Source organism: Hyalella azteca, unplaced genomic scaffold, assembly GCF_000764305.2.
Source record: "Hyalella azteca isolate HAZT.00-mixed unplaced genomic scaffold, Hazt_2.0.2 contig11282, whole genome shotgun sequence".
Classification (NCBI taxonomy): domain Eukaryota; kingdom Metazoa; phylum Arthropoda; class Malacostraca; order Amphipoda; family Hyalellidae; genus Hyalella; species Hyalella azteca.
In genome coordinates, this window is record NW_025941283.1 from 1 (window position 1) to 23,841 (window position 23,841).

The window sequence follows — 23,841 nt, forward strand, 5'->3', positions numbered from 1 at the left end:
ACGGCAGCGCCACAAAACACGGCAGCGCCGCAAAACGCGGCAGAGTCGCAGAACACGGCAGAGTCGCAGAACACGGCAGAGTCGCAGAACATGGCAGAGTCGCAGAACACGGCAGAGTCGCAGAACATGGCAGAGTCGCAGAACAAGGCGGAGCCGCAAAACAGGGCAGAGCTGTGAAAGATCTTTCGTAATAATAACATTATTCATGAGGATCGGCATTGTATCTGACGGCTATAATCAATTAACACCCACGTCAGAGTCGGTCCTACTTAAACTTCGTAGTCCGACATACAGTAGTGGGAAATTTGCAGCAACACTTCATTACAATGTAATTTTGTAGAAGTCAAGATTCACAAAGTATCAAACACATCGTGAAAAATTGATTTGCCAAAAATTTCCCATCCATTATGTTTGGGGGAATATTCTAGAATTGGAAAACTTTTAAATATTCTAGAATGCAAATGAACCTCATAGACATCTTTCTAGCTGCAGTCATTCATTACATGGCATCGTCATTAGAAGGTGGCCTAAATTGCAACAAGACTAAAACTGCATAGTTATCTGAATCAGCTAGAAAATCAATTATTCATCTACAGTTTTTCTACACAGACATGTTCGGGATTTAGAAAAAATTCAGCTGTGTTAATTATAAAGATTTTGACAGTTGGCGATACTGTTCGCAGGCGGAATTCATTCATTTTTCGGCCACTCGGCATCATTCAGGGCGTCAAAGGAAAATTTCTGATCAGGCGGTAAGGAGTTTAGTTCTAAAAGTACAGCATAATCCTAGACTGACTCGATATGAACTGCAAAAATACTTGCAGTCATGTGACACAAATGATTGCGAGGATGCAATTAGAAGACAGTTCTTCGAAAGAAAGGATTCCACTCTCGGTCACCAAGAAAAACCCTTCTCATAAAGGAAATTCACGTAAGAACCGCCGAAACTTTGCTAGAGAACACGTGAGTAAACCTTCAAACGTTTGAGATAAAATATTATGATCAGATGAGACTAAAATCGAGTTATTTGGTCGCAACTGTGTTAGTCGTGTTTGGAAGCAGAAGAACTCTGCGTTTCACCCGATGAATACCGTCCCAACAGTGAAGTTTGGAGGTGGCACCATAATGCTTTGAAGTTGTTTCTCTTCTGCAGGCCCTGGGGAATTGGAAATCCTAGAAGGAAGGATGAACTCCGATATAAGGATGAAATCCGAAGGATATAGCATATGTGTTAATCTCGTGAAAAAGTATTCCAATCGGTTAGAAGCAGTTTTGGCTGCTAAATGTCAAATGACGAAGTATTGAGTATACTTATTTAGAATGCGGTGGATACGTTTTGAACCTTGACCTCTACAAAATTGCAACTATCAAGTCAACATTTAATCATATGGTTGTTTAAATTAATATGATATTTGTATTTTCCCATGTAAATTTACATTACAATAGTGTTTGTTTATGCTATTTTGTTGAGTAGTAGTAATTAAGTAGTTTTTCCTTTGTGTCGTATGCTTTTTGCATTGACTTTATCTGTCCTAATATTTCACTGGTCCTCCCCAGCGTGCCCCAAAGGTAAATGGGGCCCTGAGTGCAAGAACGACTGCCCATGCCCTCACGAGGTGGCGTGTGACCCCCTCATCGGCGTCTGCTTCTGCCCCGCTGGCTGGACCGGCCAGTTCTGTGAGGTCCAATGCCCTCAGGACAAATTTGGCAAGGTTAGATCCTGGTAGTTGATATAGACTTGGTGCATGTCATTTTCCTGTGTAAGTCTGTTCAACCTTTTGCATCGTATATCCCTTTTGCACATATTTTTGAATCATTTCTGGATCCATTTTCTATCCCTTTTGCATTCATTTCTATACTTTTTGTACATATTTTAAATCTTTTCTTCATGCACTTTTTATCCGTTTTGTATTATTTGTGCATACTTTTCCTCCATAGTTTATCCCGCTTGTATCCGTTTTCTATACCTACTAGTACTTCTTTCACGGCGCCCACCGTAAGAGGTAACAATATGCACTACAGCTTTGATGGGTTGGGAAAAATTTCCAACCAGGCTGCTCGAAGAGCGACAATTAAGAAGCAGTGCTGGGCTCGTCTATATAATACCGGGCCGCAGCTCTCGTTTCAATAATTACATTACCTTGCAGTACCTGATATCTTGACGTGCGTTCCCAGCAATTTGATCGAGTCTAAAACTCGCGTCGCTCACCAGTTCCAGTGTTAACTCCTGTCGTTCCATAATTTCCATATTTTCCTTCTCTAGTAACTTTGATGTTTATTTCTTCTGCAAAACCCTTGATAATTTATAATTTATTTCTTGGGTGTAAGCGTTTGACACCTCTTTTTGAACGCTTTGGTTCTCCCGCCAAAGGTGAATGTACGTTTCCTGTATTCAAACTCGAATTAAAGTAATTTCTCTTTACAAAGATATGATTAAATTACTTTAATCCTCAATTTGTTTTAATCCTTTTGAAATATTAACAGCTGTTCAATTATTGGTTTACCTCCCGCGTTGAGAAAAATTCCCGACAGATGACTCAATTAGAAACGTCCTCTGGTGCGCCAGTATCGACAGCAAACGTCGAGTCAGCGGGTGGTCATTGCTATAGACATAGACAGCGGGTGGTCATTGATACAGTATCAAACACAATTTTAGCATTTTGTAGGACTGCTGCATGGACCTCCGTTTTGTTCCTTTACACTATTGAGCCATCGTTACGTTGAGTCCCTGCCTCACAGAACTGCAAAGGTCAGTGCAACTGCAGCAGGCGTGGCACGTGTGACCGCGTCTCAGGGGCCTGCCATTGCTCTCCCGGCTGGCGAGGGTCCTCATGTGACACTCAATGTCCAGCGGGGACTTACGGCACCGCCTGCAGCAGCCGGTGTAGGTGCAAGCATGGAGAAAACTGTGACCCTGTCACTGGCAAATGTCACTGCTCGTCAGGATGGACGGTGAGGTTCAGGACGGCCAAGTTTAGTTGTGGAATTGCATGTGGTGTTGTTCTCGGTGAGGTGTGAGTGATGGTCGAAAGGATGAGAATCGCTTTAGATAAGTGTTCCTTAGTGATAAAATGAATTTTAAGAAATAACAACCTGATGGAAAACTAAACCCATGCTTATGAACTTGCGTATAATACCAGATCAGCGAAAAATGGAAATGTAAGCTGTGTACTAACTTTTATGAGGTTGTTGTTGTACCTTGACCGACGACTGACGTGCGTCGGCTCTGAATTTAATTGGGTCGATTTCGGCTATCTGACTCAGTAGATGCTAAGTTTAACGTGGCGTAATCATGATATGCACCAATAGGCATTAGATAACGCAGACGGGGCTTTTATCTAGTTGCGCATCTATGCAGGAACCGTATTTGATACGGCTACTACACTCACCACTCGCCTTTTCGAGTTTTGTTAGCTAATACTTCCCACACTCAAGGTTTCTTGTCTGCATTTCGGAATGACTCGTACTTACATCACTTGCTTCTCCTTGGCTTGTTGAGTCTCGTACCCTCAGCAGCCACATTTAAGGGGAGCGTCTGGCCAAAATTTTTGAATTTTAGCTTCTCCGGTTTAGTCTCGTCTCAAAGCTGACATTCTGACCTATCTAACGGTACCAAAACCATCTCTGTACGTTGATTTATGTGTTCACGACAGATCGCAAATGGGTGGGGGTTGTGGAGTTTTTTTACATTTAACATAGTGGATAATTGCCGCAGTGCACTTTAAATAGCTAGCCTTCACACAGTACACACTTCGCTTCAGTAACCCTGTTGCAGTCTTGTGGGATGGTTCGCGTGCCGTCGTTCGCACCATCCATGACAGGAATAAAACCAAATAAGTGGAACTCTGCGAAATCTAAACGCTGCCTAGTTCTCGGAACAGCTTCATCTATTCATTTGGTTTCAGGATGACTTGTGCTCCAGCCCATGTCCCGTTGGGTGGTGGGGGGTCAACTGCTTAGAGACCTGCGACTGCAACAACGGCGCAACGTGTGACCACATGACCGGCCAGTGCAAGTGCCTTGCTGGCTTCCGTGGTTACAGGGTAAGGAAAATTCTTGTATTACTTTAGGCTGCTGGAAGCTTCAGAACTAGAATACCAGTTTTTCTTCATTGCATCATTCCTTTCATTAAGGAGTATGAATGATGTCTCCCAGGAAGAAGAAACTGAAAATAATTATCACTAATTGCCGCTTTGCTCCGATAATAAGTTTTCTGATTTGATTGTTGTACGAATAAAGATGCAATGTAATTGATGTAAATAATATTGGAAATCCTCCTTGTCATGTACAATGTGCAGTGTAAGAACGAGTGTCCATTGGGAACGTACGGAGTGGATTGCACCGAAGCTTGTAAATGTAAGAACGGAGGCACCTGCTCCCCAATATCCGGCCGCTGCACCTGCGCAGAGGGGTGGCTGGGAGATGACTGCTCCGAGCCTGCCTGCCCTGACAACAAGTTCGGTCCCAACTGTGCCCAGTTGTGCTCATGTGAAGCTACAGGGACTGATAGGTGAGCTCAGGTCACAGCTGATTCCGTAACGTTACCCGTAGCTCAGTTACCCGTCAACTCGAACTCACTGTTATTTTTCATGTCATTTTATTTGTTTCTTTATTGATTCTCGCCTGTACCCTAAATATTTTAAAATGTTTGTTTTTACTATTTCCCAGTTATAAGCACTGACCTAGTTATTAGCACTGACCCTATGATCAAGACGTAATCCTATTATTCATTTTTATTCAAATGATTGTCATTCATTGTGAAGGCTGGCTGGTCTCCAACTCTTTATATTTAATTGTAAGGGCATTCCTTTCCGTGCTTCATTCTCCGGTACAAAACACGTTTTTACGAAATATACGCCAACAAGATGCTTGGTACAATCGAATACGGCCCTGGTTGGACCTTAGTATTAGATCGCCACCAGTTCATTCATGTCTTGTAACCTCATAGGTAACATTCCATATCCTCTGTAGTTGATACTGCCAGATGAATTCATTTTAAAATATTGCAAAGTTGATTACGAGATTAGACGGCGCATATCTAGTATTTTGCTTAATTTTTACGCTACGGATAACTTAAGTGTCTATGTTGCTATTCCACCCAGGTGTCACCCGGGGACGGGGGAGTGCTTTTGTAAAAAAGGGTGGGCGGGGGAAACGTGTTCACTTGAGTGCCCTTTCAACATGTATGGCAAGAACTGCTCGAGTTCCTGCCAATGTCTGAACGGTGCTTTCTGCAACCCAGTCGACGGAAGCTGCTCATGTGCTCCTGGGTAATAACCAATTTAGTTTTTAATTGTGGGCTGTGCTCTAACGATTCAGAGATTTGAGCCAAAAAGCAAGCTATTTTAATACCATAAAGTTGATGATGAACGGGCAATGGTTCATGTCCCCCTAATCTCAGTCTGCACGCGTAGGTGACGGTGAGATTCCAATGACATTGATTGGGGTGAGGTTCCATTTAGTTCATAGGGACTCTGATCTTTGACTGTTGCAGGGGAATCACAGCTTTCCATAAGTCTCCTTGTTGCGATCATCATCCGTGCACACAATTTTGAGAATTTGGACGCTAAATTATAAAGTAACGGAGAAATAATCGTCAAATTCAACTAGACTCTTAAGGTGATAGTGACCAAGGAAGCTCACTTAGGAGCCCCCGAAACCAATTTTGTGATTCAGGGAGGCTTCAATCTACCATCAGGTGGTCATGAATTAGCTGTTTGGAGAGTTTGAACCTTGCAAGAAGTCAGGCAGCTAAAGTACAACAGTTGTTTGATTAGGACATGCTTAGTCAACCGGAGCACATGTCCACCAGAGGACACAAAATCCTTCTCATAGTCTCCCCTAACAATATAGAAGTGGTTACTTATTTCCGATTTTACTTTGAAATGACAGACATAGAGAGTATCAAATCCCTATCAACTTAATCGACATCGGGGTCGGATGGAATCCCAACAGTGTTGCTGATAAAGCGTTTCAGAGCAATGAATGAATTTGCTCAGATAAGCATCACTGAGAGAAAGTCAGTAGTTACCTCAAGGAGGGGCTGATAACTCCATTCTACAAAGAGGTGTAGGTGACAATCCCAAACTTGATCATATGTGATCAAGGTGCTGGAGAAAGTCTTAGCCAGGAGGTTGTACAGTACTTGAAGATGCTAACCTATTGAACTGGAGACAACAAGGTTTCCGGTGAAATAATTCCTTGTCCCAGTTACTGGAGCGTCACCACCAAATTTTTGTCATATTGGAGGAAAGTGATCGCGCCGATAGGGTGTATTTGGACTTTGCGAAAGCCTGCAATGAAGTTAACCATAGTGTGGTCATTAGAAAATTATGACTACTGGGAGTTCAGAGGGGAGTTATTGGCGTGGATTAAGGTCAAACTCGGTCAGGATAAAAAGTGTAACACATGGAACAGTTTTCGGTCCGATCTTCTCCCTCATTCACATCGCCGATATATTGGTGGATGTGAGCCACTCCTCGAAATCGTCACTTGCGGACACTATATAGAGACTCGAACTCTATTGTTCAGTATGTCACAATGACCAGCATAGCACCCCTACAGCACGGAAGTAAAAGAAAGCAAGTTTTATCTTACCTTTAAATTTGAGAACAAAATATCTCTTATTTGAAACCCTAACAACAACATTGCAGGTATCACGGACCACTGTGCAAGGACGTGTGCCCGTACAACAGGTACGGCACTCTTTGCGCCCTGGAGTGTAACTGCACCAACGGCATGGGGTGTCACCCACAGACTGGAGAGTGTGTCTGTCAGCCTGGCTGGAGAGGGCTGCGATGTGATGCCACCTGTCCAGACGGGCGGTACGGCCTCAACTGCACCCAGACGTGTGGCTGTCAGCACCCTGGTGCCAGCTGTCACCCGACGACGGGAGTTTGCACGTGTGGACCAGGTTACCACGGCCAAGAGTCAGTATTTGTGCAAAGTGTCAGCGAAGTTAACGCAAATTAGGGATTAACATTGTGAGCGGTTTATTATTTAGTAACTAGTTTGCCATTATTGCTCCGACGCTCAACTTTTCTGCTGCAATTTCACACCAGAAACATATCTTTGATCACATCATGTATGTTTGTGTACGCAATGTCTGATATTACAACGTGCATTTGACATGTACTTGCTATTTGAATAACTAAGCTTAGCAGGTTGAAAGTACTTCATGTGTCACGTAAGCCACTTTAATCGCAGATGTGAAAAGCCGTGTGAGAACGGCATACATGGTACGCAATGCCGTTTCCGTTGTTCCTGCGTCTGGTCAAACACCGAGGGCGGCTGTGATCCAGAGACGAGCGAGTGCTTCTGCAAACCAGGCTACCGGGGTATGTATAAAATGCCTACTTGGGTAAATTTGACAGCCAGGTGGGTATAAGTGCTACTTCCAAATACTTTAAATTTTTAATGTCGGATAAATAATGAGAAGTAAGGTCTGCAAAAGCTTAGTTGTTGCATTATTTTACCCTCGGAACTAAAGTACCAATCAGGATGCGGGCCAAGTGCATTCTGAGTATCGATATCCAATAAAATCAACCTGAGAACAGGGATTTGATGACTAGATGAAAGAATAAATAAATACGCATTCAGGTTAGACTTGTCTTAAAACGGAGTGGTAGGTAAATCATTACAGAGGTACACGCACACGGCTAAGACTTTCGACCATCAGTTCGACTCTTACAATGGGTACCACATCGCTGCGGGCAATTGAATGGAGTTCTTATTAAAGTGCCCAGCCTTTCATAGACGTAACGCTTCTGCCCACCGAGATCCTGTTCTCGTGACACATATAAACCGTCGACTTCGCGTTCGAGTGGACGTAACGCTAACTAGGTCAGCTGGTAAATACATAACATATGATAACGTAGTGATGTCGGCGCTGAAGATTAGGCCTGATATGGCCCGTTGCCGATTCTTGTACTTTACGTGACTTGTCACGAGAGGAACTAAAAACAGGGCTTTCGACCGGATCTTTTCCAAACTGACGATAGTTTGATTTACCTACTAGTTTTCCATCAGGTTCAATACGGTGCTAGGCATTTCAAGTCTGAACATATATTTCTCCACAGCTTTATCTAGTATATTCTTGAACGCGTTTATACTCGGAGCGTCAACGTTGTTATCTGGGAGACTGTTCCACATGTCGGTGATTCGAAGCGAAAAGAAATGTCGCGTGGATGAGTTGCAACGCAATTTTTTCAGTTTATAACCGTGGGCCCTAGTGTTGGTTCTTGTTTCAATTCTAGTAATCCTTCTGGGACCTCGTATAAACCATGAATATACATGTATACGTCAATGAGGTCCCCAGCCGTCGTTAACAGAGGTTTGGAAGCTTCATAATCTTTAATCTTTCTTCATTGGACTTGCCCTTCAAGCCTGGAATTATCCTTGATACACGTCTTTGAACACTCTCTCCTGAATTTTTGTCCTTTTCAAGTGTAGGTGACCACACGGCGCTTCCAATCTCTAGGCTCGGGCGCACGACAGGAACAAACAACTGCTTCATCGCATCTGCATCTTGAAATCGTATGAGCGTCGGATCAGTCCAAGAAGTTTGCTGGATTCATTAGCTTGCGTTTCAATATGATTAGAAAATTTCAGCTCCTTGCCGACATAAATTCCCAAATCTTTTTCCACACTAGACTTTCCAATCATCACTCTCTCGTTGCAACCATTTCTTCTCATACTGTAATTTTGGTGTTCGTTGTTTTTCCCGAGGTAATAAACGCATCCTGCACTATATAATAAACTTTTTTATCGTCGGCATACATTGAGCACACGCCTGACACAACTTCTGACCGATCGTTTATAGAAGCAACGAACAAAGCAGGCCCAAGGACGCCACCTTGTGGAACTCCACTGCGCACTGATGCCCAGTCTGACACGATTCCGTTAATATACGGACACGCACGTTGTCGTCTACCTACTAGAAAATCCCTGATCCATCGGAGTACGTTTCCCTCCATTCCCAAAGACTTCACTTTACCCAACAACCGCTCATGCGGGACACTCTCAAATGCTTTGGCAAAATCGAGGTACACTGCGTCATCCACTAGCTCCCTTTCGTCCAGCAGTCGAGTCCAATCGTTCAAAGGAAGACAAGAGGTTGGTGGTGCAGGATCTACTGCCAATAAAGCCATGTTGACAGTCTGATGAGAGATGGTTAACAGTCAAGCGATCGATAATCCTATCCCTCACAGAAAATTCCATTACCATGATATAAACGACACTTGTCAGATTGCGAGGGCGATAGTTACCCGGGCTACTTTTGTCCCCTTCTTGAACAATGGTGGTACTTGAGCTTCTATCCACTAGGTCGGCAAAATTCCTTCGTTCAAAGTTTTTTGAAAGAATACTCAAAGGGGCGACCAGGACGGTTGCTAATTTTTTTAGCAATCTGGGGTGGAACTGTCGGGTCCACATGACTTTTTGGAATTTAGAGCGATCAGGCGCTTGAGAACCTCTTCTTCGTGTAGTTCAAAACCTGTTAAATATGAGCCGACTGGGCGCTCCTCATTATCTGAAATACTGTTCAAATCCTCACCTGTGAACACACAAATAACTGATTAAGAACGTTAGCCTTGCCCTCATCAGAAGATATCTTTCGTTGGTCTATTGTCAAATCAGAAATACCATCGTTTGTTTAAAATTCGACCTAGCGTGAAAAAGAAGGCTTTCGGGCTCTTTTTTGTACTTATAAAAATATTTTTTCTAAGTTTTTCTTTGCGGTGCGACAGACATTTTTAGCTCGATTTTGAGCTCTTGCATACAAGTTGTAATTATCATCGCGCTGCGAGTTCGTAAATTACGCTTGTAAGCTTCCTCCTTGGGGCCATACTTTCAAAACTCGCTAAGTGAACGTAAGTACTTACGCTCTATTTTCTTGTCTATTATTGGTGAATTTTGATTGAAAGGTAGTCAATGAGTGGCTGATGAACTTACGATCTATTAACTTTTTTTGAAAGTATAAGCCCAGTGGTCTTTAGCAGAGCTATAACTGTACTGTTCACCCACAGGGACTTTTTGACTCCTCCAAGCTTAATCTTAGGTACACACGCATCAACTGCCGACATAATCGTGTCTTTGAGATATGACCATGACTCAGCCACATTCATGCCGTTAATACAGTCCGAAATATTTGCCGAAATATTTGCCGTAGTCCGAAATTGAGAAGATTCATCTGCCCAGTCTATTTCTGGATGGTTAAAAAGTCACCAACGATCGACGTATGCGACTTGCTGAAAGTCGTGCTCGGTAAAAGACTGTTTAGTATTTTATCGTTATCAGAGGAGCTGTTAGGTGATCTATATAAATTAAGGACCCTAGCTATGAGGATCGAGGCTATCCTTGTCCTTTAAGAGTAAGTTCGCACCACATTGATTCTCTAGCTAATTGATGCTCTGCAGATAACTTAACTTGCTGGGCCCCATAAGAGGTTCTAACCCACAAAGATACACCTCTACTGCACTGTTTTTCATTTAAGTTATGAAAACAATCAAAACCTGGCAACTAAAATTCAACAGGTACAATTTCCCCGTGATTTTTTAGTGTTTCTGTAATACAAATAATGTCTATACAATCGTTCGAGAGAATAGTTTGTAGGGAAATTTCTCCCTACGCTTGAGGTAAACCTCTTCCAGATGTAAAGCTAATATTTCAAAAGGATCAAAACAAATAGAGGCCAATGGAAGTAATTTAATCAGATGAAATCGTTGCTTGCAGTTCAATTTTAATCCCAGACTTTATCGTAGGTCACTCAAATTTTAGAACAATTAAGAAGTCCAGGCGGTCACAGAAGACAGAAGCCGACCAGTATGTATACTGTACGAGACAAAGACTTTATTACTAACGCGCTTGAGGACAAACACTGCTTAACCCATTAATGCCGAGCGGTTCCATTTGGAACCAGCTGGGGAAAAATGATTTATAATTTAACTCCATGCTCAAATAGTTATTTTAGTGGGTGAGTTGGTTTGATACGGGTCTTGTACACGTTCTGACTACGTTTGGTTCAGCTGCGCCAGTTACTTCTAGCTCAGTTGATTACGAGGAAGATTACGAGAAACGGGTGTCATGAAAGATGGCTCGACATCGTAGCGGAGAAAGGTGAGTTTTTCGTTCTAAAATGATGTTATTTTTACAGTGGATGCATATTGGTATTGATAAAAAGTGTACTTATAAGGATATATATGCTATTACATGATATTTTGTCTATGTAGTCATTTATACCATATTATACTTGGTCTGGTTCCAAACGGTACCGCTCGGCAGTAGAGTGAGCATTCCCGCCATGTAGTTTATATTGATGATAACTTCATCATAGTTACGCATTGTTTCCCTGAAAGGGGTTTCATTTTATAAATTAATCATTTGTATGATGTACATTGCGTTTTCTGTTATAAATTTTAACACTACCAGATATAGAGCGAGTATGTGAATATAAACAAAAAGTTATAATCTTTGGAACTAGGTAAGTAAGGCAATAATGATTTTTTCTCCTGACTTACACTTTTTTCTAATTTTATTTTTCCAGATCTTCGCTTGATGAAATAATTGACCTTTTGAGGGAGGAAAAGAATGCAGATAAAATACTTGCTATTGAGCCTCCCATAGAAACTGCGACAGCTGAAACGGACTGCGATTCAGATTGTTCAGATGATGCAGTCACTTGCAACCCCGATCACCTTCCAAGGAGAGTCCTTCTAGCGAAAGTAATTACAGAATGCGATGAACAAACATTGAACATCAACCAGCCTACAACATCAGGAAAGGTTTCACAGAAGAAGCGTCGGAAAGAAACTTATTCATGGCATAAGGATGTTGATAACATCGCAAATACTGTTCCAGACTATGATGCTGATACTACACAAGTGGAAACAGTAACTATGGAGAGCATATTGGAGCATATAAACCATTATTGGACAGACGAATGGTTGGACTACATTTGCCATCAAAGCAAGCTTTATGCTCAACAGAAATCCTTGCCACATGATTCTTTGACTCGAAATAATTTACGAGTTTTCTTTGGAATACTCATTCTTTCGGGCTATAATAAATTGCCCAGCAGACGATTATACTTGGCTCAATTGGAGGATGTTCAAAACTTACTCGTCGTAAGTTCGATGAGGAGAGATTCTTTCGAACAAATAATGCGATGTCTACATTTTGCTGATAATATGTTGATTGATGATGATAGATTCTACAAAGTGCGGCCAATTTTTGAACATTTAAATGAAACTATGAAGATCAATAAGGCTGGCGAATTTTTGAGTATTGATGAGATCATGGTTCCGTATTATGGTCGACACGGTGATAAGCAATATATAAGAGGCAAGCCCATAAGATTTGGGTACAAGCTATGGGCAGCAGGTAAATCAGACGGCACTCTACTCCACGTAGAACCATACTGTGGAGCTAACACGAAGATACCTGATCATGGGCTCGGGCATGGACCTAATGTAATCATGGAGATGATAAACAAGACTCAGTTGGCCCCAGGCCATCATGTGATATGTGACAATTATTTTGGCTCAATTGGGCTTCTCAAAGAACTTTCAAAGAGAAGAATAGCTCTTACAACAACCCTGAGGGAAGATCGGTTAGGGAAAGCCCCATTGAAGTCTCGATACATAATGAACAAGGAAAAGCGTGGTTCTTTGGATGAAGCTTTCTCTGGAAGTGTTTCTGTGACCAAGTGGAAGGATAACAAAGTGGTAGCCGTAGGATCCAACAAACTAAGAGCAAATCCAATTCAAACTGCAAGGAGATGGGACAGAGTCGCCAGAAAATATACTCAAATTGACGTCCCTCATTCTGTACATGTTTATAATAAACATATGGGCAGTATTGATATATTTGATCAACAAGTGTCTGCATACCGCATCCGAATAAGGTCTAAGAAGTGGTGGTGGCCATTGTTTGCATGGAGTCTCAATGCTCAAGTTGTGAATGCATGGTTTCAATACCGGAAGAAAGAAGTGAAGATAAGTCTGTTAGACTTTACAAGAAAATTGGTAATATCTGTACTGAAATCGCATGGAATAGGAAAAAAACAACCAGGGCCTCAATCGCACCTTTCTGCTTCAATCCTAGATGAAGTGAGATACAACAACCAGCAACATTGGCCAGCTAAAGGTGATCAGAAGCATTGCAGATGCAGACAATGTGGACAACGAACTCATCACATTTGCAAAATGTGTAACCTTCCAGTTCATCCCAAATGCATGGAAGCATTCCATACTAAAGATCAGATTACAATGTAATTCCATTATATTTTTATAGAAGAGGCTTATCAGCATATTGTCAATGATGCTCCATCATCGCTCATTATTTACCAGTGAAAAAAGGATTTTCGAAGTAGAAGCAAATTTTTTTTGTATTGTTAAGTTAATGCCGAGCGGTTCCATATGGAACCAGGCTCTATTTTTTATATTATTTTGAAAAATAAATATTTGCACATATTTTTCGTTTATTATCATCACCAATAACATAAATTTCACAAAAAATCTGGAAAATCCTCGTTAAATAATTCTCGTCATTAATGGGTTAAATATTCAATTACGGAAATTTAACAATTTCATTTCAAGTTAGAGCTCACCTTATTAAATAAAAAATAAGTGCACTTTTGGTGCTTTTAGAAGTGAAGTTTAACAGTATGCTGTTTTCAATTCTCTTAGTTAAAACGCGGCTGCAACAATGGTCGCAAACCGCACCACTTGAACAAATTTAATGGTCGCCACTGTTCCACAAAGTTAATAAACACTACGAGAGAAGTGAACACTTCGATATTACAGTTAAAGAGAAGTTATGGTTAAGTTGAAGATTTAATGGGACCCGCCAAACAAAGATTAATAGTTAAGAATTTAAGGTATTGATCAAGCAAGTTTAGTTTCACGTTAGGCATTTAATTTTTTAATAGATAATTATCACAGAGCCTGACGGGCCTGCCAAAGTGTTCAAAGGAGGTGACAAAAGCATGCACCCAAAATAAATGGGTTGTGCACAACAAGGGGTTGTGCAAGGCAAGGGTTGTGCACAACAAAATAAAACCATCAGTTATACACGAGAAGAAATGTGGCGCATAATCAAGAACAATGGGAACAGTTAGGACGGCGGATAACTACATTAGATACGTAAAGATTTAAAGTAGCTTCTTTTTGAGAGCTGCGCCTCTGTCTTATAAAGACAGAGTAAGCTCTACTTCTTCGTTGGAATTTCAAAGTAGCCAGGTTGGGAAATTTTCCTAACAAGTTTACACGAGTGTATCGTATACCTCGTTTTCACACGAGGATTTGTATACACATGCTGTTCTCTGACATCCCAATATTTTCATAATTTGGCTGTTAATTAACGACTTCGACACACCTGTTACCTTTTGTCTGGTTTACCTCCGTGCAGGCGTGAATTGCGAGAGTCGCTGCCATCGCGGTCGTTACGGCGAGAACTGCAGCAGGAGCTGCGACTGCAAGAACGATGGGTCTTGTCACCCAGAGACTGGCAAGTGCCAGTGCGAGCGCGGCTGGTCCGGGACGGACTGTCAATCTCCTTGTCTTCTGAACTACTATGGTTCCAAATGTAACCAGAACTGCCCTCCATGCGTCCATCGTAGGTGCCTCGCATAGCCTCAACAAAAATTAGACACTCTTGTATTGTCTATGTTGCCCATGTAAAGAAGTGCTGCTCTGACTGGTGAAGTGCTGATCTGATGGGTGAAGTGCTGCTCTGATGGGGGAAGTGCTGCTCTGATGGGTGAAGTGCTGCTCTGATGGGAGAAGTGCTGCTCTAATGGGGGAAGTGCTGCTCTGATGGGTGAAGTGCTGATCTGATGGGAGAAGTGCTGCTCTAATGGGGGAAGTGCTGCTCTGATGGGAGAAGTACTGCTCTGATGGGTGAAGTGCTGATCTGATGGGAGAAGTTCTGCTCTAATGGGTGAAGTGCTGATCTGATGGGAGAAGTGCTGCTCTAATTTGTGAAGTGCTGCTCTGATGGGTGAAATGCTGATGTGCTGTCGGAAGTGCTGCTCTGGTGGAGATTGTTTGGGACAAAAAGCTGAGCAGTGCTGCTGATGGTGTCAATTTAAGTCGCGTTCACCTAATGCCCGCATGTAAAGTTTAGGAAGTATTCACCCATCGTCACGCTGATATGCCGCCTTTGTTGTCAACCGTCCCCAAACTGTCAATAAGCAGGTCGCCCCGCCCTCGGGTACCTGAGGTAACGTTCTGCCCTCATTTGAGCCAGCTGATGCAAAATGGTGTTGCTTGCTACTTGCTGATGGTAATGGGAATAAACGGACGACATGAGATATTTGAAAGCCGTAGTTGCTTACATATCAAGTCTTGTGCTGTAATTGGTTTAGCAATTTAACTTCTTTCAAAGTACAAGCCCTTCCAGCTGTCTGGGCGTGTCTAACGGATATGAACGTGACCGAAGTTTCCCCCATCACGATATGGGGGTGGGATCTCCCAGTCCAGCCACTTTCGACTCTATCTCCTTGAGGTCCTTGTTGAAATTATCTGATGGGCAGGCAGGTGGTCTATACACTATTGATACCCAAACATCGAGTTATTTTTTGTGGAGAGAATACTCGTTACACCAAGCCTTCTGAATTCAAACTCAATTCCGCGATAATTCTTGCGAGTAATTTCCTACGTTAAACAAATACTCCTCTCTTCTCTCGGTCCGCACAGTATTGTTGAAATCCTTCCATTGCAATTTCCTCATCAAAGATCTCTCTTCCTAGATACAACTCGGTTAGTGCCATCATAAAGATCCCACCCTCATCTTCCGTCTTTCTGAGTGCGCCAATCTTATGACGCACCCTTCGTGGGAAGATAGAGCTTATGATGTCGGTCAACAAATTGCCAGACTCTCTTCTTCTTGATGCTTCTGCCAGACCTGCAGTGCCACTGCTGTATCAGAAATACCTGGCTCAGCGGCGGCTGCATTTGGAATTGCATTTGCTCTACCTGCCTATTCATTTGGGAAAAAAAATATTGAGGCCTCTAATCACCACTCCATAGGACTCCATTTCCCCCAACCACTTCATTGCCATTTCTACCCTATGAGAGTGGCGCCCGGCTGACGTTCTGCGCGAGACATCTGATGAGGTGAAGCTGTTTCCCTCATTCATGACCGTGGACCGTAGCTACAACCTCATCTGTGAGGTTTATAGCAAAATAAATTAAATAAAAGTACCTAAACGATATAAATATGTCATCAAATTTGAAATCTTGCTAGAAAACACTTATTCTTATTCGCTTTTAAGAAATGCCGCATTGATACAACGACGATGACTCATGTGCCTTTGGCGGTAGCCCACTTTTGGACAAAGGCTCGGGAAAATACACTATCTTTTAAGAGATGTATTTAAATTGTTTCTCTAGGCAAACAATTTTGCAATTATGAGTTCCTAGAGCTCGGCTTGATACAACAAAGCATGTGGTGCACATAGTCCAACAGAATTCTCTGAATGAATGGCAGGAAAAATAACTTAAATTCAAGTAAATGTTTTTCTGATAAGGCAGCATGTTCTTTCAACCTGAACTTGATGAATTTCGTGTAGAGGGTGCCTATACAGCTGCAAAACTGAACCACAATGCACATAATCCTGCATCATTTCATGTACTGTTCTAATCACGTCTACCCAACGGCATGAAGTGCGTTCATGTTCGTTAACCCCAATTCCCTATCAGATAAGTACGGCGTTACAAGGCGACGTTGTAAGTTCTTTTCAGCAATGGTTGAGTGGTTTCCGATAGAATTAGAGGGATTTCTGGTAATGGTGGAAGAGTTTTTGGTTACGTTAGATAATGATAGAATGGTAATCCTTGGTAATGATAGAAGCATGTTTCGGTAGTGGTAAAGGGGTTTTCGGTAAGCGCGCACACTCTTCGGTAATGGATGCAGCTGCTACCAGGTCGCTTGACGCTGATGCAATATTTCTGTGCCTTTTTCACCCAGTACGGGAAAATACGTGCGTTGTAGTGTCCTAAATGATACTCGTACTTATAATAGCTGTAAAATCTCCTAAATTATAACCTCTTTTCATGTGTGTGGGCATCAGGCAACGGTACGTGCGACCACAGGACGGGGGCATGCGTGTGCTCCAGTGGGTGGAGGGGCCCTCTCTGCGACCGCTCCTGCCCACAGGGCCGCTGGGGCTTCGAGTGCACCAACGCCTGCCGGTGCCGCAACGGGGGCGAGTGCAAGCCGGAGACCGGTGAGGAGAAATGATTGGGTGATGATACCGTATCTGAAATTTGCTAACGTTGCTATAGAATTTTAATCCCACGGGTTCGCGGTTATAGCGCAAACAGGCCTAGAAAGACAATCGGCGTCAACATTTCGACTAAATTTTGCCTATTTAACATCTGCAGTGAATTTGGTTATCAATGAATGACATTTTACATTGCTGATTATTGGTCTTTAGAGGTGTTTCTTTATAATAAGCGGGAGACAATAGTTTGTGATCGGTAAATATAGTACCGTCAAAAATAGTTCCTTAACTCAATTTGAAATGGAATACAGAGAGGTAAGACGCTCTCGATTAAAATTTGAAAAACTTACGTTGCGCCTCTGCTAAATTTATTTGAAAATAAACCAATGGGCATAGGTTCTGAGTTCACCATGTGGTGCAATGCATTGCAGCTCCTACAGCGTAACCAGAGTTGTCGGCGAAAGGTTGATTATTGGGAGCTGAAGAACAGAGAGAGGTTTCTGAAGTGTCTTTTATTGCAAGCCTTTGTTGGGGTCCACGTTTAAGTTTTTCCACGTGTAAGGGGTCCACGTGTAAGGGGTCCACGTGTAAGTGTGTCCACGTGTAAGGGGTCCACGTTTAAGTACGGCTGGCCGAACCTGGGTGACCTCAGCAGGAGAATGTGGCCAACATGTCATGCTATTTTAAAATATGACGTGTTGGTGCGATAAAGAGGGAAAAAAGTTCTAGCCACTATTCACCAGGTACTCAAATCTGGACCTTAGAAGCAAGAGAAATCACAATTCGCAGCAGGAAAAATTGTAAGGCGACGATACCTGACTACCACAGAGATGTGGTGTAGAGGTGAGGATCACCTTACAATGTTGAGGCATACTATGGTACTGGTGCGAGGCTGTACAGCAGGATACCTGATAATATGTGCCAGCCTTAATGCAATACCTTTTAATCATTGTGCCATGTTAATTTAATAAAAATTTAAAAAATTGCAAATTGCGTAATAACTAGATGATAAATGCACATGAAAGTTTTTCTTCCTTCATCGGAATTTATCCCAATTCAAAAATCGCCTAACTCTAAGCATTAATTTGCGTTTCGTTCTGATGGGTACATGAAGGACAAAGTTTACTAAAAAAATTTAAATTTTTACTTCATTATTGATAATTTTGGCACCGAATAATTATAAATGAAGATAATCGCAAAACAAAAATGACAACAATTGAGTGTAGGCTATGATGAAAACGATCCTTCTGTATTAATATATATAAATCAATGTCAAGTCATCCCACCTCTGCCACCATATAATTAAAATCGTTTCAAATATTTTTAATCATCTGTTTAAAAATAATTTAATCATCGGAAACTAGCTTACTTATCCTGGACTCCTTGCCCTATGCTGTGTCTTCACGTATACGCACATAAGTTGCTCTCTCTCTTAAAGACCGTCTTGAGTCCTTGGGTCGTCCCAAAGAGCTGCCGCATTGGTCTAACGCTCACCGCAACTTTAAGAAAAAAACACAGCGGCAACCTTACTTTTTGCCGTCTACTTTTAGACTGACTCACCCGTCGGGCCTACTCCGTTATGTATATTGACAGGTAACCTCTATGGCATTCAGTCCTTACTTACCGTAGATCATGCTTCAAACGTGTTACATCACGTAATTCATTAAGGTATAGAATGCCGAAACTGAAATTAAACCGTACGACAGAGAATCGTTAAGGAAAATGATCAGTAGCACCTCTTGACGTGCGCTCGACCAATGGTGTTCGACCGGGCATCTTCGGTAGTGTTCTAAAATGATGCCCGTAATGAGAATGCATGTTATTGTATATTACTAAAAAAACTGCAGCGATTACATCTTCCCGCGCAGGGCTGTGCGTGTGTCAGCCCGGTTGGACTGGTGAGGACTGCTCGCAGCCCTGCGCCCCCGGCTTCTTCGGCTACAACTGCCAGCAGCGCTGCCACTGCCGCAACCACGCCTCGTGCCGCCCCTCCGACGGATTCTGCGAGTGCCTCCCCGGTTGGATGGGTCCTGGCTGTGCACAGAGTGAGTCAGGTCCTCGGACTGTGCACAGAATGAGAGAGGTCCTTGGCTTGATGGGTCCTGGCTGTGTACAGAGTGAGTCAGGTCCTCAGACTGTGCACAGAATGAGAGAGGTCTTTGGCTTGATGGGTCCTGGCTGTGCACAGAGTGAGTCAGGTCCACAGACTGTGCACAGAATGAGAGAGGTCCTTGGCTTGATGGGTCCTGGCTGTGCACAGAGTGAGTCAGGTCCTCAGACTGTGCACAGAATGAGAGAGGTCCTTGGCTTGATGGGTCTCGGCTGTGTAAGAGTGACTAAGGTCCCGGTAAGATGTGTGAGTTCATTTACACAGACAGTTAATATCAAGGAGACACATGCAACTCAGGTCACGATGACAAAAATGTCTTAATATAAACATTAGGTTAATCCTCCTACACAAACGAATCAGATACAGAAGACGTACTCAAAAACTTTGCCGTGTAAAATATTGACTATTGAGTTAATAATAAAATTCAGAATTCTCATTTTCTTTCTGTTTACAAAATAGTGAGCGAGGCTCTTCATGAAGAAGCAGTACCATAGGTGAACTATGAGCTAATCCCTTAAGCACTAGCAAACGCTGTTTGAAAATACCATATCATAAAAAAGTTTATTTGTACCATATTTTTTTTTATTTCCTATGTCGACGTTGAAAAGAACATTAACGGTTTGAATTACAGTGTGCCCTGAGGGTTTATACGGTCTGCAGTGTCTGGGGGTCTGCAGCTGCCCCTCTGATCAATTCGTCTGCCACCACGTGGACGCCTGCACGTGTCGGCACGGCTTCGGAGGTACCTTCCTTCAGATTCATTCGTTTTTCAGTAATTTATACTTCATTTTAATACTTACTATACTTATTTCTTTTAAATTTCTTTTCATAGTTGATGGCAAATTTGTCTCCTCCAGTTCCGTTTTCCCAATCTCCCCTTGTTTTAGTTGTTGAGGCGAACGATCAGAGATTGTGCCCAGGAACATATCCAGCCATCTCTTGAAGGTCGCAGTGGTAAATTCCCCCTTAAAGAATTGATGTCACTTGTTTTCTTGAATCTCAAGTTTACTAAAAATTTGAAAGCAAAAAAAAATCCACAGAAATTCATATCTTTACAGAAAATATTTCGGGGTCCAGCTCAATCGTCAGTTCGAAGGTTCTAGAATTCATTTAAAAAATCACATATTAATACAATTGAAAGTCACGGAACGGAAATTAAAATCTAAATTTAAAAATAATAGACAGAGCACAACAAAAAACCTATCTATTCACAATTTCAAGGGGATAGGAGCTAAAAGCTGAATTCAAACTGAGCCTTAGTTTAAAAATGTACCAGAATTCTAAAATACGCAGATCTGAAGTTTCGGAGGTGAAAGCTAACACCCTAAAGTCACTGTCAGAAACAAGGACATCACACTGCTCGGCGTGAGTGCAAACAGCCGAATGAGGGGGCACGATAGCAACTGTCCAGTCCTAAAACTCTTGCCCCTATGCTCAGCGACCCTAAAATAAAGATTGCGTGACGTCATCCCGACATACTCAGATGCACATCGTGCACAACAATATTGATAAACTAGGGACGATCGCATATGAAAAGGGATCATATCTTTATATCTAAAGTAAGAACCGATTTTGAAATTCTTTACCATCACAATATGAAGATTGACATTTGGGAAGTGAATATTGAACAAGAATTTTAATGCTCATGACATAACTTCGGACACTGGGCCGAAGTATGGTAAAGAACAATAAACAAATTTCCTACTATCGCGCTCGGGAGCAACCTCACTGTATCGCTTCGACATGAAATCCTTGTTTTGGGTAAACAGCAAACTTGCCGGAAATCCATTAAGCGAGAAAATACTGCGCAAAAATTCAAGTTCAGCGTGCATAGCATGGTATGCAGAACATATGCGACAGTCCATTCAACTTGAATCGGAATGAACAAAATCTGAAGAAGATGGTATTTAGACCGGTGAATGTCGGTTGTCGGAACACAGAAGTCAGAAAACGGCCATTAGATTTGGCAACATTGCAATCGAGGAACGACAAACTATTGTTAGATTCAAGTTCCACGGTAAATTTGATGGAATTATGTTGCGAGTTTAGGTAATCAAAGAATTGACATCAGAGGGATGTTTGAAAATGGAAAAGGTGTCATCGACGTATCTGTTTTAGTATATTGGCTTAAAATCAAAAGGACAACTGGCCAGCCAAGAAACCTCGTGAAAACACATAAAAATATTTGCAAAGGTATGGCCAAGCGGGAATCCCATGCATGAACCGTCAATCTGTCTAGAAAACTTGCCAGCAGTTAAAAAATGATAATGCTAAAAGAGATTTGAAAAATTTACGGTTTAAACCAATCACAAAATCATTAATATCTATGAACAGAGATTGAGGCGAATTTCAATTGTTTCACGAAGGGGTATATTAGTAAACAAATTTCCTACGTCAAATGAGGCCATAGTTAAATCCTGAACGTCGGTAACATTATTCAAGCGATCCACAAACGTATAAGAATTATCAACAGCATGCTGACTAGTCGTAAAACAGTTTAAAAGAGGTACCAGATATTTAGCAAGTTTAAAACTAGGAAAATTATATGCGGCAAAAATTGGTCGGAACTGAAACTTCGAAGCAACATCAGACTTTTGAATTTTAGGATTTTGACTTTTAGGTAAGCCATATAAAATACCAGGGCAAGAACCAGAGGATATGAAGTTTAGTATAACTTTCAGGGAAAAAGCAGAAGAATATTTAAGCTTACGCAAGAAGATTTTGCTTTCGATTTTCAAATAGTTATAGAAACCTGATCTGTAATTTCAACAAATTTGGAAGAATCAGTGATTAGTGCATTTAGACTATTAATTTAGTGACTACGATCCACCAACACAACGTCCATGCCCTTATCAAGCTTACAACTGACCCAAGTCTTTATTTTAGGCTAGGTCATTTGTAAGCCATATTACAGAGCATGGGCAGCATCAGTGCTCTGGAATGTGTAATCAATAACACCCTCTTTCCAGTTTATTTTGTACACCAGATTTACTCAATTTGTTGTCTTTCTCTCGAAACTACAGCTACTTTGTGGTTACGAATAATCTCATCCTGTTCACTCGTCTGCAGGCGACAGCTGCGACGAGCCATTGCCCAGCATCATCGCTCGCCTGGAGTTGTCACGCCAACAACACTTCGTGGTCGGCATTACCGTAGGCCTCGTCTGCCTCATCGTCTTGGCCATCGTCGTGTGTGTGGTCTACCGCAGGTGATGCCATGTGATGAAAGATATGCTTTACATAATAATAATATCAATAAACAGTAACCGTGTTTTCTGTTGAGACCCACTTATTAGCAATCGGGTCCCCCATTGACCACACCCTTACTTACCGCCTCCCGTTTTCATCAGGCGGCGTGTGGAGGTACAGCGAGGTGAACGCTCCGTGGTGCAGTTCACCGCCAGCCCTCCCTCCTCCGAGGGTGAGACACCTGTTATGAACAACCCCATATCGTGAATTTTGACCCCAACAACCAGAATCTTGGAGTTAACCTAAAAAACCCGTGTCTAGTGATCGACCCCGTCTGGCCCAAACAACTCAGGGTCTTGGGGTTGACACCAACAGCCCCATGTCTCGGGCTCTTATATATATATATATATATATATAGGGACTGTGACTCGTGATTTCATTCTCGGTTTTGGATCAGCTTAGAGTTGATCCAACTTACGTGTCCCCTCTTTTCAGGTATGCCGAAAACTGGAAAGAGCGACGGTCAGGATGATGACTTCTGGGCTGAGATGTTGCAGGAGCAGAAACAGCGCAAGGTGGCCGACAGGGAACCCATGCATCACTATGACCTGATCAGCTCGTAGAGTTTAGACATGATGTCCTGCTCAGCACGTAGGCGCTTATACTTGATGTCCTGCTTAGCGTGTAGACGTTTAGACATGATGTCCTGCTCAGCATGTAGGCGTTTATACATGATGTCCTGCTCAGCATGTAGCGTTTATACGTGAAGTCCTGCTCAGCATGTAGGCGCTTATACATGATGTCCAGCTTAGCATGTAGATTGTAGACGTTTAGACATGATGTCCTGCTCAGTATGTAGGCGCTTATACATGATGTCCAGCTTAGCATGTAGACGTTTAGACATGATGTCCTGCTCAGCATGCAGGCGTTTATACATGATGACCTGCTCAGCATTAATTAGAACCTTTATTTGTGATGACTACAAGAAAACCAGCATAGGAATACGAGTAAAAGTATACAATGAATATTCAGGAATACAAGTATTAGTACAATTCCTATATAAATACAAATAAATATGAATGCTTCTGATTCATTGACCTTGGATGCTCTGCATATTTTCTGCTGTCTCAACAATGCTTATTATTCATAGCGCTCGAAATTGAGAGTTGATAGTTTTTGGCATTAATCAATCCCCTTCGCGTAGAATTAGTTTTTCTAATTAATAAGTGTACTTGTATCCTTTAAATTTCAAAGAGAAGCCGGGCTCCGAAGTCAACGATACATAGAAGTGAATTATTAATTTGCCTTACCTTTGATTT

The 23,841-nt window shown here is 42.1% G+C and overlaps 1 protein-coding gene across 2 annotated transcripts; it reads left to right on the forward strand.

Annotated features, from left to right (window-relative positions):
- The first annotated feature begins 296 nt into the window (after positions 1–296).
- On the forward strand, positions 297–23,602 carry LOC108666116 (protein draper). 2 transcript variants are annotated; one of them, XM_018152929.2, is made up of 14 exons: positions 297–1,712; positions 2,740–2,952; positions 3,906–4,043; positions 4,299–4,510; positions 5,103–5,270; positions 6,654–6,929; positions 7,207–7,337; positions 14,407–14,613; positions 17,072–17,227; positions 19,093–19,269; positions 19,966–20,076; positions 22,404–22,542; positions 22,684–22,754; positions 23,018–23,602. In XM_018152929.2, the coding sequence occupies exons 1-14, from the start codon at positions 1,506–1,508 to the stop codon at positions 23,143–23,145; spliced, it is 2,334 nt and encodes a 777-aa protein (XP_018008418.1). In that variant the 5' UTR covers positions 297–1,505; the 3' UTR covers positions 23,146–23,602. The 2 variants fall into 2 exon arrangements, with proteins under 2 accessions (XP_018008418.1, XP_047738743.1); XM_047882787.1 differs by having other exon boundaries at positions 6,696–6,929.
- Positions 23,603–23,841: the final 239 nt, after the last annotated feature.